Raw genomic sequence first — 13995 nt, 5'->3', positions numbered from 1 at the left:
TTGCAATTAAGTGTAAACAATGTAGTTACAACTGTACCTCCCCAAGGGAACGTTTAGATCCTGGATTTTATTGAAGTGCTGTAAATTAAACAAAGCAGCACCCCTTTCTTTTTGCTTGGCTCTTTAATGCCAACGTCAGCAGATGGGTATTTGTGATCCACAGGAGCCAAATATTGAATTACTTGGTTCTGCATTGTGTGCTCCTTCAGTAGCAGCCTCAGGTACCAGAAGAGCACTGAGGAGTTGCCAGTGCAATGGCCTGGCTCTGAAGCTGGTTGCTCGGAGTGCTGGGTGGGGCTGAGCGTGCCCCTGAGTCTCTTTAGTGCCAGATTCTCTTTCGTGCCCCTGAGTCTCTTTAGTGCCAGATTCTTTGCTGCTCAAGCCCTGTGGCTGCCCTGGCACTGTGCAGTGCTCCAGAGAATTGGTGTGAGGGGGAGGAAGTGCAGGTGCTGTGATAAACACCTGCCTGCTCTTGGGAGGGACTCACCTTGCTTTTCTCACGTGTTCTGCACATTTATACCAGAGTTTCTGTTTTCTAAATCTGCCCTTTTAGTGGCTTGTTATAAGTGCAGGGGATGAACACTTGGAAGTGACTTTCCATTTCTGGGAACTCTCCCTTGAATTCTCTAGGAATAGTTTGGATACAAGAGATCTACACACACTACAACCATTTTTCATTTGACCTTTCACTCTGTAGCTTGTACCTGCAAAAAAAACCCCAAACCCCTGTATTTTTATAGTCAAAGTTCACTGAATATTTTTTCTCCACATCTATGGGCAGGAAGTTAGCTGTTACACAAGCAGAAAGCATTTTCCCAGATACACTTCCATAAAACAAGACACCAATCCCAAGTCTATTGAAAATCTGATTCTGAGATTCTCACCCATACAACAGGTGCTGCTTCTGCTTCAGGAAAAAGTCAATAAATGAGCCTGTGTAAGCCCTGCTGGGTGTTAAACTGTAAGGCATGTTTAGCACAAGCCTAGATTCCAGCACTGGACTCTGAGCTTGGCATACAAGACCAACACAATGCCAGGAGGAGAACTTTTAATTGGCACCAGCTGAGTCCCAGGTGGTCTCAATTAGAGTAAACCAATCTTTACACGAAGTAAACCTACCTGTGCTATTTTCAGTATGCACTCAATTGTTTTATTCCCCAAGTGGCTGCAGAAACACTCTTTCCTGAGACTTTAAACGTGCAGCCTGTTTCTGTCAATGCTGAAAACAGGGTATATTTCATCACCCAAGAATTCATCCTCGTCTAGACAAAAGGTTTTAATACAGACCACGTGAGCTATGCTGTGATGCTAACAACTGTTAGTACCCATTTCAAGTTACAGAGCATACAAGCACAGCACTGAGTTTCAAAGGAACTCCTGGAATCCCAGCTTCTCCCTTTTACACTGATGGAAAGAGATTTCCACCTCTTTTGGCAAGTGCCTTCTTATCAGTGCACTGTTATCCAGGTCACTATTTCTACCTTCCTTTAATTCCTTCATCTGCTGGATTTTTCAGCATTTTGGCTTTTTGAGGGTCTGCCAAGCCCACAGTGCCACTCTCCAAGCTGGAGTTCAGTTCATGGAGCTGGAGAATCTGGAAGACCCTGAGGCTTGGAGGACTTTTACTAGTGCTGTGACAAAGGGGCTGTCTTCCTTTGCTATAAACACATTTTATGTTAATGTTTCCAGGAGGGATGGAATTTAAGAGGTATACACACAGTTCCTTCATGAACTTTTTGAAGTGCTCATACATATTGTAGAGAAAAATAAGGAGAAACAGACGGAACATTTTCTGTTCTTCAGCAACTTCCAACATTTTTATTCCTTGCTTCACCGATTCTGGTGAAGTTAGAGAGTGCTGCAACATGCTTTAGGACTGAAACAACGTGACTTCAAATCATCCTGGCCTTACAAAATCACAATCTTTACTTAGATTTGGCATTCTGTGCAAATACTTGGTATACTACAGAAAAGTGCTAAAGAAATAGGTAGATCTGGTTATTGTACCAATAAAAAGGCAAGAATGTGCTGCTGTAAATACTTTTCCAGTGAAGAAACAGGAAATAAACTGTTGAGAGCAGTGTCCTTACACTGGATCCAGCGAGACACGTTGAAAGCTGCTTAGGAGACATTACAGGAGATGAATCAACAGTCCTGACAGTGGAGAGGGGATTACAGTGCTTTGCAAACAGAGGAAACACAACAACAAAATCTGACTTCACAGCAGCTGTGAGCTCTCAGAGGTTGCTGCTGGGATCATGAGCAGTGAAGGATTTGGCCAGGAGGTCGTTTCACTCCGTGCCACCATGTCTGTCAATGCTTTCAGCCAGCCCTGCAAGAACCTGGGAGAAATGAACACCCAGGCTTTTCTTTGTACAATTTGAATTTGGAAAAAAAAAAAACTAACTAACTAAAAAAAACCCAACCCAAAAAACCTGACTAGCCCCTAATGTGAATTGATCTTTGTGTGTAAGCTGACTTTGGTTTTAAAGCAATTGATTGGGTTATGTTTTCCAAGCTTATGTCACAAGTACAACATACACTGTGTTACAACAAATTAACACAGAAATATTTTCAAAGACATCTTTGGGAGGAAAACTTGAGAAATATTTTACAAAAATAACATAAAATAAATTACTTTTTTTTTTTTTAAATGAACATCTATAAAATCCATGAACCAAACAACACATAACATTGACATGAGATGAAATACATTACACTAAAGGCCAGTTAACTACCACAGTGGTATGAGACTTCAAGTAAATTATGAGGCACTTTTTGGCCGAGCAGTAGTCACTGATTCATTCAGTGGTAAAGTCCAACTTACAGAAACACCTGAAGCAAAATTGCTAAAGCTTTCTAAGGTTCTAAATTCCTAAAAAAAAAGAAAAAAAGTGCAGATAGAAAGGCAAAGAGCAAAAGGCCACAGAGGGCACCCAGGTCTGCTGCTCTCCTTCCAGGCCTGTGCTCAGTGTGGTTGGAGTTCCAGCAGAGTGGGAACAACTCAACCTTGCCCACCCCACAGAAGGGGCACTTCTGTTAAGGCTTCACACGTCACAGCAGAGAGGAGCAATAAAACTCCAGGGACATGGGAAAACAGACACAGAGAGAGACAGCAGCAGGTTACAGGAGAGCAAGTCCAAAGTGGAACAGATTGAACTCCACTCTGGTTGAAGAGAGCATGCAGTACTTGCAAAATGCCAAGCACTAATACATGTTGTGCTCTGTACCAGCCCATCTGGAATGGACTGAGTGACCCCAGCACCACAATCTCAGATTCTCAAGATCCCCAACACCTAAAAGCTAAATGTTCCAGCAAACCAAAGAAGGTACTGTCATGGAGGGATTTAAGTACCAGTACATGAATAGGCTGCCATGAAATATTGCTATTAGAATACCTAATGTAACAAAGAGGAAGACAATAAAGGGCAAGTCAAGCCAGAAATTACGTATTTAGAAGCACTATAGAAAGCATTATTGATATTTAATATACTTGAACACAGTAATGTGTACATGTACTACTAATAAGCATACTTAATGAAGATTGTATTCATTTAGAGGTTAAAAAAATTTAGAAGACAGAGGTTTGTGGCACTCTTGTAAAGCACAGTGTGTTTTGGGGAAGAAAAGCACAGCACTGAGTGGTCCTTAAGAAACCATGTCACCTCAATTAGGTGCAAAGTTCTCCAGCTGGAAGACCAGGTCTACAGCAGCATCCACATCTGGCACAATATGGTCTGGCTCCACTAGGCCAGGGTCGAACCTGAAATCCCTGTGGCCGTGGAACACGGTCTCAGCTATGCTGTCCCTGGTGTCCAGGGGCACCTCGGTGTGGGGGTTGTACACCCCAGTACAGACCAGGACAGACCTGCAGTGGGCAGCAGCCGCAGATGCCAGCTCCTTCTCCCACCTGAGGCCTATCTCATCGTCCTGAGGGAGCGTGGCAGGACCTCTGCCACCAGCAAGCTTGGCCTGGATGCGGGCTTTGGAGCCTTTGCTGGAGCTCTCCTCCAGGTAGCGGTTGTAGAGGTTAGCACCGTAGACATCCGTCATGAGATTGTCCCTGCGAACGACAGAGTTCAGTCAGCTCTGCAGCTTTAGTTGTCAAAAGACATTTTTACAGTTTCCATTTAACAAGTTTGTTCTGTACTTCACCCAGCTTTATGTGGAATCAGGCAGATGGGAAGAAATCCAACCCCACGGCTATTTTATTGCACCATTTTCATGAAGCGTGACGTGACAGAAATGAATCGCTCTTCATATTGCAGATTGAGGTGAGGGGAGAGAAAATCAAGGTATGAGCTGCCTTTGAATGAGCTCATTATATTTCCAAGCATCTTGGAGATCCTGGAAGAGTCTTTAATACAATACAGCTTTATCTCCTTCTCTGAAAAGGATTCCATGATGTGGCATATGACCAGCCTAAACGACCTCAGAGACAAAGTCTAGCTCTACACTCTCTAACTGTCCTTTGCTCCAAGCCATTTGGTGTTACACCACTAAACCTAACAAAGCAAACACCCATGCAAACCCTTTTTGTCAGATTTACACAGCCTATTACAGAAATAAATAAATAAAAAATCAGGAGAAATCTTAGTTGTGTATAAAACACCTTTTGTGCTTCTATAGAAATTACACATAAAAAGAGCAAAGCATTATTAATTTTTAAGATTAGAAACATGATAAAAAATACACCATAGCACCAAGAAAGCTAGATGCTCTTAATGGTAGGAGAAAGAAACTGGGAAGAGTTGTGTGCTTTTTTTTGGCTGGCATTTACACTGTGAGTAATTTCCTGCTGTACCTGTGGGACTCAGCACACCTTACCCCACAGCATAGAGGGTCTGGGATTTCCTGCTGTACCTGTGGGACTCAGCACACGTTACCCCACAGCACAGAGGGTCTGGGGTTTCCTGCTGTACCTGTGGGACTCAGCACACCTTACCCCACAGCATAGAGGGTCTGGATGGGCTGGGATTTCCTGCTGTACCTGTGGGGCTCAGCACACCTTACCCCACAGCACAGAGGGTCTGGATGGGCTGGGATTTCCTGCTGTACCTGTGGGGCCCAGCACACCTTACCCCACAGCACAGAGGGTCTGGGGTTTCCTGCTGTACCTGTGGGGCTCAGCACACCTTACCCCACAGCACAGAGGGTCTGGGGTTTCCTGCTGTACCTGTGGGGCCCAGCACACCTTACCCCACAGCACAGAGGGTCTGGGGTTTCCTGCTGTACCTGTGGGGCCCAGCACACCTTACCCCACAGCATAGAGGGTCTGGATGGGCTGGGATTTCCTGCTGTACCTGTGGGGCTCAGCACACCTTACCCCACAGCACAGAGGGTCTGGGGTTTCCTGCTGTACCTGTGGGGCCCAGCACACCTTACCCCACAGCATAGAGGGTCTGGATGGGCTGCTCCCAGCTCCTCTGCAGGGCCTGGGCTCGGATCAGGTGCTCTGCATACTGGTATGTCAGCCTGCTGGGTTTGCCCATCAACGCCTCGTACTTCAGCTCTTTGCCAGTGATCTTCTTGTAAATGTTCTCCAAACAAACCATGAATGTTCCATGCCCAAACCTACACGGGTATTCAACCAAATCAAATTACATTAAGTGTGGATTGGAAACATCAAACAAGGCTTTTTTATTTCATGATTTTTTAGGAATAAATCCTGTCCTGCAACTATCAAATTGCCCTCGGCATGCAACACTTCTGCAGCTGGTTCACTGAAAATTAAGTGCTGATTAGCTGAACAACAAACACCACAATAAACCCACATTGCTGGGGTGGAACAACAGATTTATCTAATTTTAGAATTGCTCACTGGAGATATCCTGGCTGCCTTGCTGTAGCCTGGAACTATCCACATGTATCTTTTCCAATGTGCCAATTAGAGATGGCTTTTGCTTCCAAAGACAGGTATCTGAGCAGATCTTTGACCCAGGACTGAGGCTGCAATCAAGTCACAGTAACAAGTTTCTATTTCAGCACATCTTCAAATGACAGACTGAGGGCACAGAAGGGGACACAAACCTATTAAAGAAGCACCTTCTACTGAAAGCAAAATCAAACCAAACCACTCTAAGAGGTTGTGCCACCTTGTTCTGCATGTTTTACTTGTTTTTTCTTATGTTCCTTGAAGAGCTCACTGCATTGTCCTCAGCTCAAAAGCACTCACTGCTTTCAGCCAGCAGGGTCAGCCCTTTACCCTACCAGGAAAAGAGAAATACCAAAGAGGGACCTAATGAAATGAAACAATGGCCTTGATAATTTTTTTCATTTTTGCCTTTGAACCGAGGCTCTGAGGCCCTCAGGAAAAAAGCTCTCTTTCCCCACTGTTCTGGGAGTGAGGAAACAAAAGGGTTTAGAGCTTTAAAACAGCTTTTCTCCCGAGTAACTGATTTCCTGGACGCAGTAATGCAGCCAGCAACACGGCAGCATTAGCTGGAAGTGCATTAGAGATGTTGCATTCAGCCAAGGCCTGCTGTGAAGCTCCACCAAGCATTTTGTATTCAAGTGTCGACTCTGAATCCTACTGGAAAAATGAGGAAGCCCCAGATATATCCCAATTATATGAATGCTATAAAGCACTTACCTTGGGGACTGTGCCTCAGCCACCCACATCAGGTCCATGTTACAGGCAAGCACAGGAATGTGAGGGTAGTTTTCCTGCTCATAGGGATTTCCAGGATAGCCACTTGTCAGCAGAACATCTATTATCAGCTGCAGGCTGGTTTCCCATCTGACTGGCTCCCCAAACAGCACCACAGCTGTGACAACCACAAGCACAGAACAGTCATGGAATTGTTAACAGAGCACTGAATCTCTGACACTTGGTCTAAAACTTGGCCTAAAGAGACTGAACAAATAATTTAATATAACCAGGAATTGACCAAATAGCCACGCTAACTTTAATTTAGGGTTTTAAGATATCACATGCCTGTCCATTCATAGAAAACCTCAGAAGTAACAAGACCCCACTGCAAAATCTACAGTTTTAGGAATTTTGTTTTACTGGTGAAGTTTCTCCAGAAGTTACAATATTAACTTCTGATTGTATTTCTAAGTCTTCCATAACTTGTGAATTCTCTGTTTACAGGCAGTATTTAAATACTCCACCAGAGATGTTGATTTGTTCATCTTAGAACAAAAATTTGAATGTTGTTTTTAAAAATTGCTTTGGTCTCCAGCAATAATCTGACACGGATTTTTTTAAATCCTAAGGTCCAGTTTTTACTTTCCTGTAGTTCAGATGAGACGAGAGTGAAAACAAGACCCTTCTCATACTACAACTCCATCCTGACTACTTGTAAGAACAAGACCAACTATTTCTGAATAACAAACATCAGTTCATTCCTCATTTATGAAAGGAGGGCAACCATAGCCTGTTAAAGGCAGATAAAAAGAAAAGGAGACCTCATGTACCCTTGAAACTTCAGAAGCACATGGCTGAAAACTGCACACATTAAAAAGCAGCTTTACAACACACGATGCTTTCAAATTAATGACAGGTGTCATTAACAGGGAAATTTTAGGATTGTCTCAGACAAATTTCTAAAGTGCCCAACAATCTAGAAATAATTTCTAGATTATAAAATAAAATGATTATAAAATAGAATAAACACATTTCATTTATTAATGGAAAGTTGCAAGTTAAATAAAGATAACTGACCCTCAATCTTGGGAAGCTCCACAGCAGAGGGGGACTGCAATAAGAAAAAAGTGAAAATTTTCTATAAGATTGAACATCTACTTCTATTTTTAACACAATAAATTCAAGCACAGCTCCCACAGCTGCCTCCTGCAGCTCGGACAGGAAATGCACTCCCTCTGTGGGTATATACCTGATGTCAGTTCACTCAACTCACTAAAACTTGTGTTTCCATCCTGAAGTGACACCTCAGGCACAGGGACAGCAGACAGCGACTGTGCTGTACCTGCACGAGCCTCCTGCTTCTCCTGAGCTGCCTCTGGCAAGCCTCAGAGCTCCACTTGTTTAAACAGCTCGTGTACAAAAGTATGGATGTTTATTCTTCCACAGGAGCAAGAGGCCTCCAGCAGTACCAAGACATTTGAAAACCAGCTTTTGAGATGTGTTTCTTTACCACTGCTAATAAAGAAGAATGCACTGTATAATGGGTAATGTGTTTGTAAACAATTAAGAGCTTGCACTTCATCATTTACTCTCCGTGGTGACAAACACTTTGACAGGTTCTTGAGCTTCCCCACCCACATGGGTGAGAAGCCCAGCAAAAGGTGACACACCTGAGTTTTGGATTCTGTGAGCCACAGAGAATGTCCTGATCACAGGTGGGGAAAATGCACTCTGTAGGCTGGCCCTGAACATAGACAGTGCACACAGCTATTCACTTCTGCTTTAAATTCTGCACAACACAGCTGGAACCACTGTACCTACTGTTAACATTTAAATAATGCTATAAACAACAAAGGGAGTCCTTTGAGGGAAAACGATTTATCTTCAAAGCCTGCATTTACAATCAAAGCAATCTCACAACTTAGAAACAATACCAACACCATCCCCTACGGCAGGGAAAGTCTTGTGTTATCTTCCACACTTTCTGAGGAAGCTAATCAGCTTTCCAAGACAGATTTTGCATTAGGTATCTGTATTAGATTGTAAGTTTTCCCACAACAGTAGGTTACAAAATCAAAGGCTGGGTTAAAGCATTACTACTGAGAGTAAAGAGTTGTTATTGAAAATGCTGTGACAAAACAAATAAGGAAGCAGAAAAGCAAAGGCAAAATACAACGTAAGAACAACGGCATGAGCTTGGTAGTTAAATATTGACCCCTGATATAGATGTCATGCAATGAGCAAACAGAGAGGTTTAAAACAAAAATCTACACCCACCAGGATGCTGGGTCTCCTGTCATGGTCAACTGCATCGAGCAGAGGGCGTTTCTCCCGCAGGGTGTCAATGGTGATGGGCTGGCAGAAACCAAGGCTGGCACACACCAGCTAAGGACACACAGCTGCTCACAGGAAAAGGTTTACAAACTGCTAATTCCATTTTAACCAGCTGAATGCATTCCATTTACAAATTATTTAGGAATGAAAGCAACATCAAAGACAGACTTTTGCTTCTGTGAGACAAAAAGATGATCATCCCACTGCTGATAAATGAGAGACCAAGGTTCTTCTATTTTGTTTTCAGTCTTCTCATCTACTTCTCTCTTAGCCAAGCCTAATGAACTTTGACCATTAACTGGAATGGTCCTCCAATACCTTTTTCTCAGTTCTGTACTTCAAATAGAGCTTATGCTTAAAAGTTGCACATTCATTTTTTACAACTTAACGATTTACACCAACTTCAATGCAAATCCCACTAAAGGAAGAAGTGCAGAAGGGACTTAATGGAAGCATGAGCAAAATTCATGCAAAAGTAAAGGTTATTAAGTTACAGTTCGAAACTTTGATACCACCATGACACCAACATAATTCAAGTTCTTTGGGCATTTAGTATAAAGCCACATTCAAAACATAAAATTTACACCATATTAAGAACTACCATTACTATTTATTACTGCATTTGTAGGGTTGAAATATTTGGTTTTCACTTGATCCAGAGGATCCCCTGAACCTGATTAAGGCAAACACTTTGACAGAAAGTTGTTGGTTTTTAAATTTTTTTTTAAAAGATACTCTTGAGCAATATCAAGAAGTGGTCCTTGTCCAGATACCAGAACACATTTTTCATGATAACGCTTGAACATCCGCAGAGGACTGTGGGACATCATCACTTGATCTTGTGAAATCTGTTTGGGATTTAAAAGCAAAAGGAGTCTATTGTTTTTCAGAGAAGTTGGTTATACACAGATTCAATTAACAGATTCCAGGAATTATGAAACAATCAGCATTTTCTCCTTTCGCAAATGATGTATTGGTAATATGCCAGAAAAAAAAACCTTACTGACAAATTATACATCATACCCCTTTCAGCTTCCAGATCTATTCAACACAAACAAGACTTTCTCTCTTAGTTATATAAAATCGCCTAATTAGTTTGGAAACAAACAGGGAAGGAGAATCAGAACTGCCCTGGTTCCAATCTTGGGCCCTTTGATTTAATTGTACCAGATTATCACCTTCTTTTAGCTTACATATCCCCACCCCTTTGACAGGTATTAACCAGTAAGATTATTATCCTGGAAAGATGCTCCTGTGAATCACTACTTACCACCTTTGCAAAGAAATACCTTTAGCTTTACTATTGGAAAAATCAGTACCTTTACCAGTGGAAAAGCCATTAGCTTTGGGCAGCGTTTTTTACTTTCTAATACCTCCAGCAAAGCATGTCAGGGGCCTTAAGGGAAAAGCAGACTTGTTTAACCGAGCAGCATTTAATGGAAGGTAATACATCTGACACATTCAACACGATAATGAAATAAATAGGATTTAAGGGACTCACTGGAACTCCCAGCAGGTGAGACAACTGGTCAGCTTTTTCCTGGCGCAGGCAGTTCCCCGCATTGGTGACAAAGACCACGGGCACCAGGAACTGTCCCTGAGAATTCACCAGCTTTCGAAAGGCTGTTCTGGCAGCAGGAATGGGGGTCTTCCCTCGGACCAGCACCCCATCAATGTCAAAGAGAAATCCAAAGGATGGCAGCACGCTGAGCTGTAAGGAGGGATGAAATCAAAGGGTACATTAGTTATGCCTGTACTTACACACGTTCAATAGAGTTTCCAGCAGCTATGGCCCCCTGAGAACAGAGGCCTCCAGTGAGAGCAAGGGATATTTAACTCTGCACGTTCTAATGTGCACGTTGACACAAGGAGCACCACAACTCCCTCTGCCTTATGCATACAGACTCATGAGCGCTACTTTGCCCTACAAATAGTACCAGAACATTTGAAATGACAGGAAAAAATTAAGTTAGACTGATCCCAAGAGGTACAAAATGCATGCTGCTGTGCCAGTGAGCCTCGCTTTAGATTGGCTTGACCCCCACAGAATACTAACAAAATATACAAAAGTAAATCTTTCAGTGGTAGGCAGGTCTTGGACACAAGTATTGTACTTGGTTCGTCCCTTTCAAGGTGTTTATGTAGTAGAACTGTTCTGTTCCACGAGAGGTTTGATTACAGTGTGATTACATGTGCTGTGCTCCTGCACATGGCTTCAGTCCTAGTTTTACATAGGGCAGACAAAGGTGCTGCTCGAGTTACTAAAATAGATCGCCTTGCCTGCCTTTGAGGCCGTGATGAGCTGGACCTGGTGAGCCCCGGAAAGGAGAGAGAGGAAAGATGAGCTGGGTGGTAAGGCCAAGGAGCAGAGACACAGAGAGGACTGCTGAGCAATGAAACTGTTTAAGGATCAGGCTGGAAAAGTACGGAACAAAATCTGTCATCGAAAGTTCATTTCTCTCCCGAGCCTCAAACAGAAACCAGGAACCTTGGGACTTACGATCCCCTCTGTGAGTGATGAAAAGGAAGGGGTTAAGGGCCGAGAGTGAGCGTGATGGAGGGAACAGGCACAGAAAGGATCCAGCCATGGCAGGTGGGACAGCCTTTGCCACCGGAGCTGTCTCAGGGCACGCACCCACAGCCACCGCGTCTCCTGTGCAGGAGAAGGGCACTTTGCCCACTTCAGCAGCACTTTGTTCCACATCAATTATCCACCCGCCACGTTTTCCTGCAGCGGGGACAGCAGCGGGACAGGCACTGCCACCGGCACCGCTGGGCACGGAGATGCAGCTGCCGGCACACCCGGGCACGCTGCCTCCCGCTGCTGCCGCTTCTGAGCCCACGGCACTCAAACGCAAATCCGCTCCCCTACACAGCCCGCTTTAATAACGTTGGGGTTTTTGTTCAGCTTTACATGCAAGAACTCCCCCTGAAGCGCTCTCCTCTCTCCTCTGTAGAATCATCACCCTTTTATTTTAAAGAACAAAACCCCTGAAGCCCTTGTCCCCACATAGCACGCACCCGTTTCAGGAATGCTATGTCAGAAATAACCCAGCTGCTGCAGAGATGCTGCTCAAGGCTTGCTAATACATGGACAGCAGTCTTCCCAGGCTTTGTAAACTGGTATAGGAAATTGCGGAAACTACAGTGGCATTGGAATAATTGTGTAGCAGATGCGATCCTTTACGTTAATTTTGCCACATATAAATAACAGATGTATAGACAACAGATTACAAACGAGAATTTTACACTGAGTAACACTAGCAGGAAGAAAATTAAAGTATTACGGGGGGAAAAAAGCACTAAGGAACGAACAGGGAGGTAATGAAGCAGGGAGATAGTGAAGTCAACAGCTCTTTTTCCCTTTTGACCCCAAAGAAACTGTTGGTGACAGGAGTGCTCTGCCGCGCTGCTCAACCAAGGGGACGGATGGAGCCGGCAGCGGTCGCAACGAGTTTCCCTCGCTCCCTCTGGGAGACCAGGAGCACACGCAGCCCCAGGACAGCAGCTCCGGCCGGCAGCGCCCGGGAACCCCGTCCCGGCGTCCCGGGGCAGCGAGGATCCCCCCCGGGCATCCCCGGCCCCGGCGGGTGGCCCGGCCGCGCTCCGCCGCGCCCCGCGCCCGTTTCGCTTTCGCTGGGCCCGCCCGCCCCGGCCCCGCTCACCGCGCTGTGCCCGCTCCGCTCGGCCGCGGGGCCGCAGCTGTGCCGGGGCGCCGGGAGCCGCGCCGGGCGGGCGGCCCCGAGCAGGGCGCGGAGCGGCGGCAGCGCCCGGCGCATGGCGAGCGGAGTGCGGGGCCGGCAACCGCCCCGCCCGGCCCGGCCCGGCCGTGAGCTCACGGGGCAGCGTCACACGCGTCACGGGCCAACGTCAGCCCCGGGCCAGCGGCTCCGCGCCCTCGGAACTCCCCCGCCACGCACCCGCGGCTCGGCCCCTCCGGCGCACCGGGGGTGGCACCGCGGCAAGAGCAGCACAACGTTCCGACCGAGGAGGTAACTGTTTTTTAGTTTAATGACAAACCAGAAGAAGCATTCTCTCTGGTTCTGCCTGGCCAGCGGATGAAGGGAGTGGAGCATCTCTCTTACGAGGAAAGGCTGAGGGAGCTGGGCATGTCCAGCCTGAGAGGGGACCGCACTGGGAGGGGTGACAAGAGGACGGACCAGGCTCTGCTCGGAGGTGCCAACCACTTGGACAAGAGGAATAGGCAAGAACTGATGCCCAGGAAGTTCCACCTGAACACGAGGAAGAACTTCTTCCCTGCGCAGTGACTGAGCACTGGAACAGATCGTCCAGAGAGGGTGTGGACTCTCCTCACTGGAGATATTCCAGAACTGTCTGGACAAATCCTGTGCCCTGTACTCTGGGATGGCCCTGCTGGAGCAGGGAGGTGGCACCAGATGCCCCACAGTGGTCCCTTCCAGCCTGACTCATTCTGTGATTCATTTTTTGGGAAAAAGCCTACCGTGCACAAACACCACAGTCCCTCGGCTCTGCACTGCAAAGGCATTCCCCTGCAGTTGGACTTGAAAGTGAGACAAGCAGCACAAAATGTCATTAGTTAATGGATACTCTGCAAAGCCATCTCTGTTTATCTTGCTCATCTGCTAATGCAGATTAGGTAAATCCACTTATTTCCTAGTGCTGCCAGCAAATATTCCTCACCACCCCTCTGACCGCGGGGAGAAACCGATCCTTCAGCGATGGCATGGCGCTCACCAGGGCACAGAACAAGGAAGGTGGCCTTCGATCAATGAAACACCCAAATGCATTTCTAAGAGACAAAAACAGGCCCAAATCAATGCAGCAGACAGAACAATTAGAGTTTATCCCCTTGGTGCTCAAGCCAGGATCACGCCCAGGGCAGAACGCTGAAGCAGACAGAACAAGCTACATGTAAGAATCCATAAAGTACTTGTTCTATAACCTGGATGTGTTTAGGGCTGAGGCTCTGCAGAGATGGTATGAGCCATAAGCCTGACACCACACACACATCCAAGCACAGCTGCACACTCAGAGTGAAGGCAGAGCCTGCCCACTGCTCCATTCTCCAGGACAAACAGGATCAGTTT

General features: G+C 45.7%; 1 protein-coding gene across 1 annotated transcript; it reads right to left on the bottom strand.

Moving 5' to 3' along the window:
* Nucleotides 1–1788: 1788 nt before the first annotated feature.
* Nucleotides 1789–12705, bottom strand: LOC116449520 (haloacid dehalogenase-like hydrolase domain-containing 5). The gene is made up of 8 exons (XM_032121138.1): nt 12592–12705; nt 10428–10637; nt 9662–9774; nt 8870–8963; nt 7670–7703; nt 6593–6767; nt 5386–5574; nt 1789–4063 (listed from the first exon to the last, which is right to left on the bottom strand). The coding sequence occupies exons 1-8, from the start codon at nt 12703–12705 to the stop codon at nt 3667–3669; spliced, it is 1326 nt and encodes a 441-aa protein (XP_031977029.1). The 3' UTR covers nt 1789–3666.
* Between the last annotated feature and the right edge of the window lie 1290 nt (nt 12706–13995).

Source organism: Corvus moneduloides, chromosome 11, assembly GCF_009650955.1.
Source record: "Corvus moneduloides isolate bCorMon1 chromosome 11, bCorMon1.pri, whole genome shotgun sequence".
Classification (NCBI taxonomy): domain Eukaryota; kingdom Metazoa; phylum Chordata; class Aves; order Passeriformes; family Corvidae; genus Corvus; species Corvus moneduloides.
Note: the sequence above shows the minus strand (reverse complement) of the source record. Positions and strands in the feature narration are given on the sequence as shown.

Bases quoted from the DNA above. Each gene is read 5' to 3' on its own strand.
- LOC116449520 (XM_032121138.1), bottom strand. From the start codon at position 12,705: ATGCGCCGGGCGCTGCCGCCGCTCCGCGCCCTGCTCGGGGCCGCCCGC. The intron at 10,638-12,591 runs GTGAGCGGGGCC...CCCTCCTTACAG, and splicing joins AGCGGAGCGGGCACAGCGCG to CTCAGCGTGCTGCCATCCTT. The intron at 5,575-6,592 runs GTAAGTGCTTTA...ATACCCGTGTAG, and splicing joins GCTGAGGCACAGTCCCCAAG to GTTTGGGCATGGAACATTCA.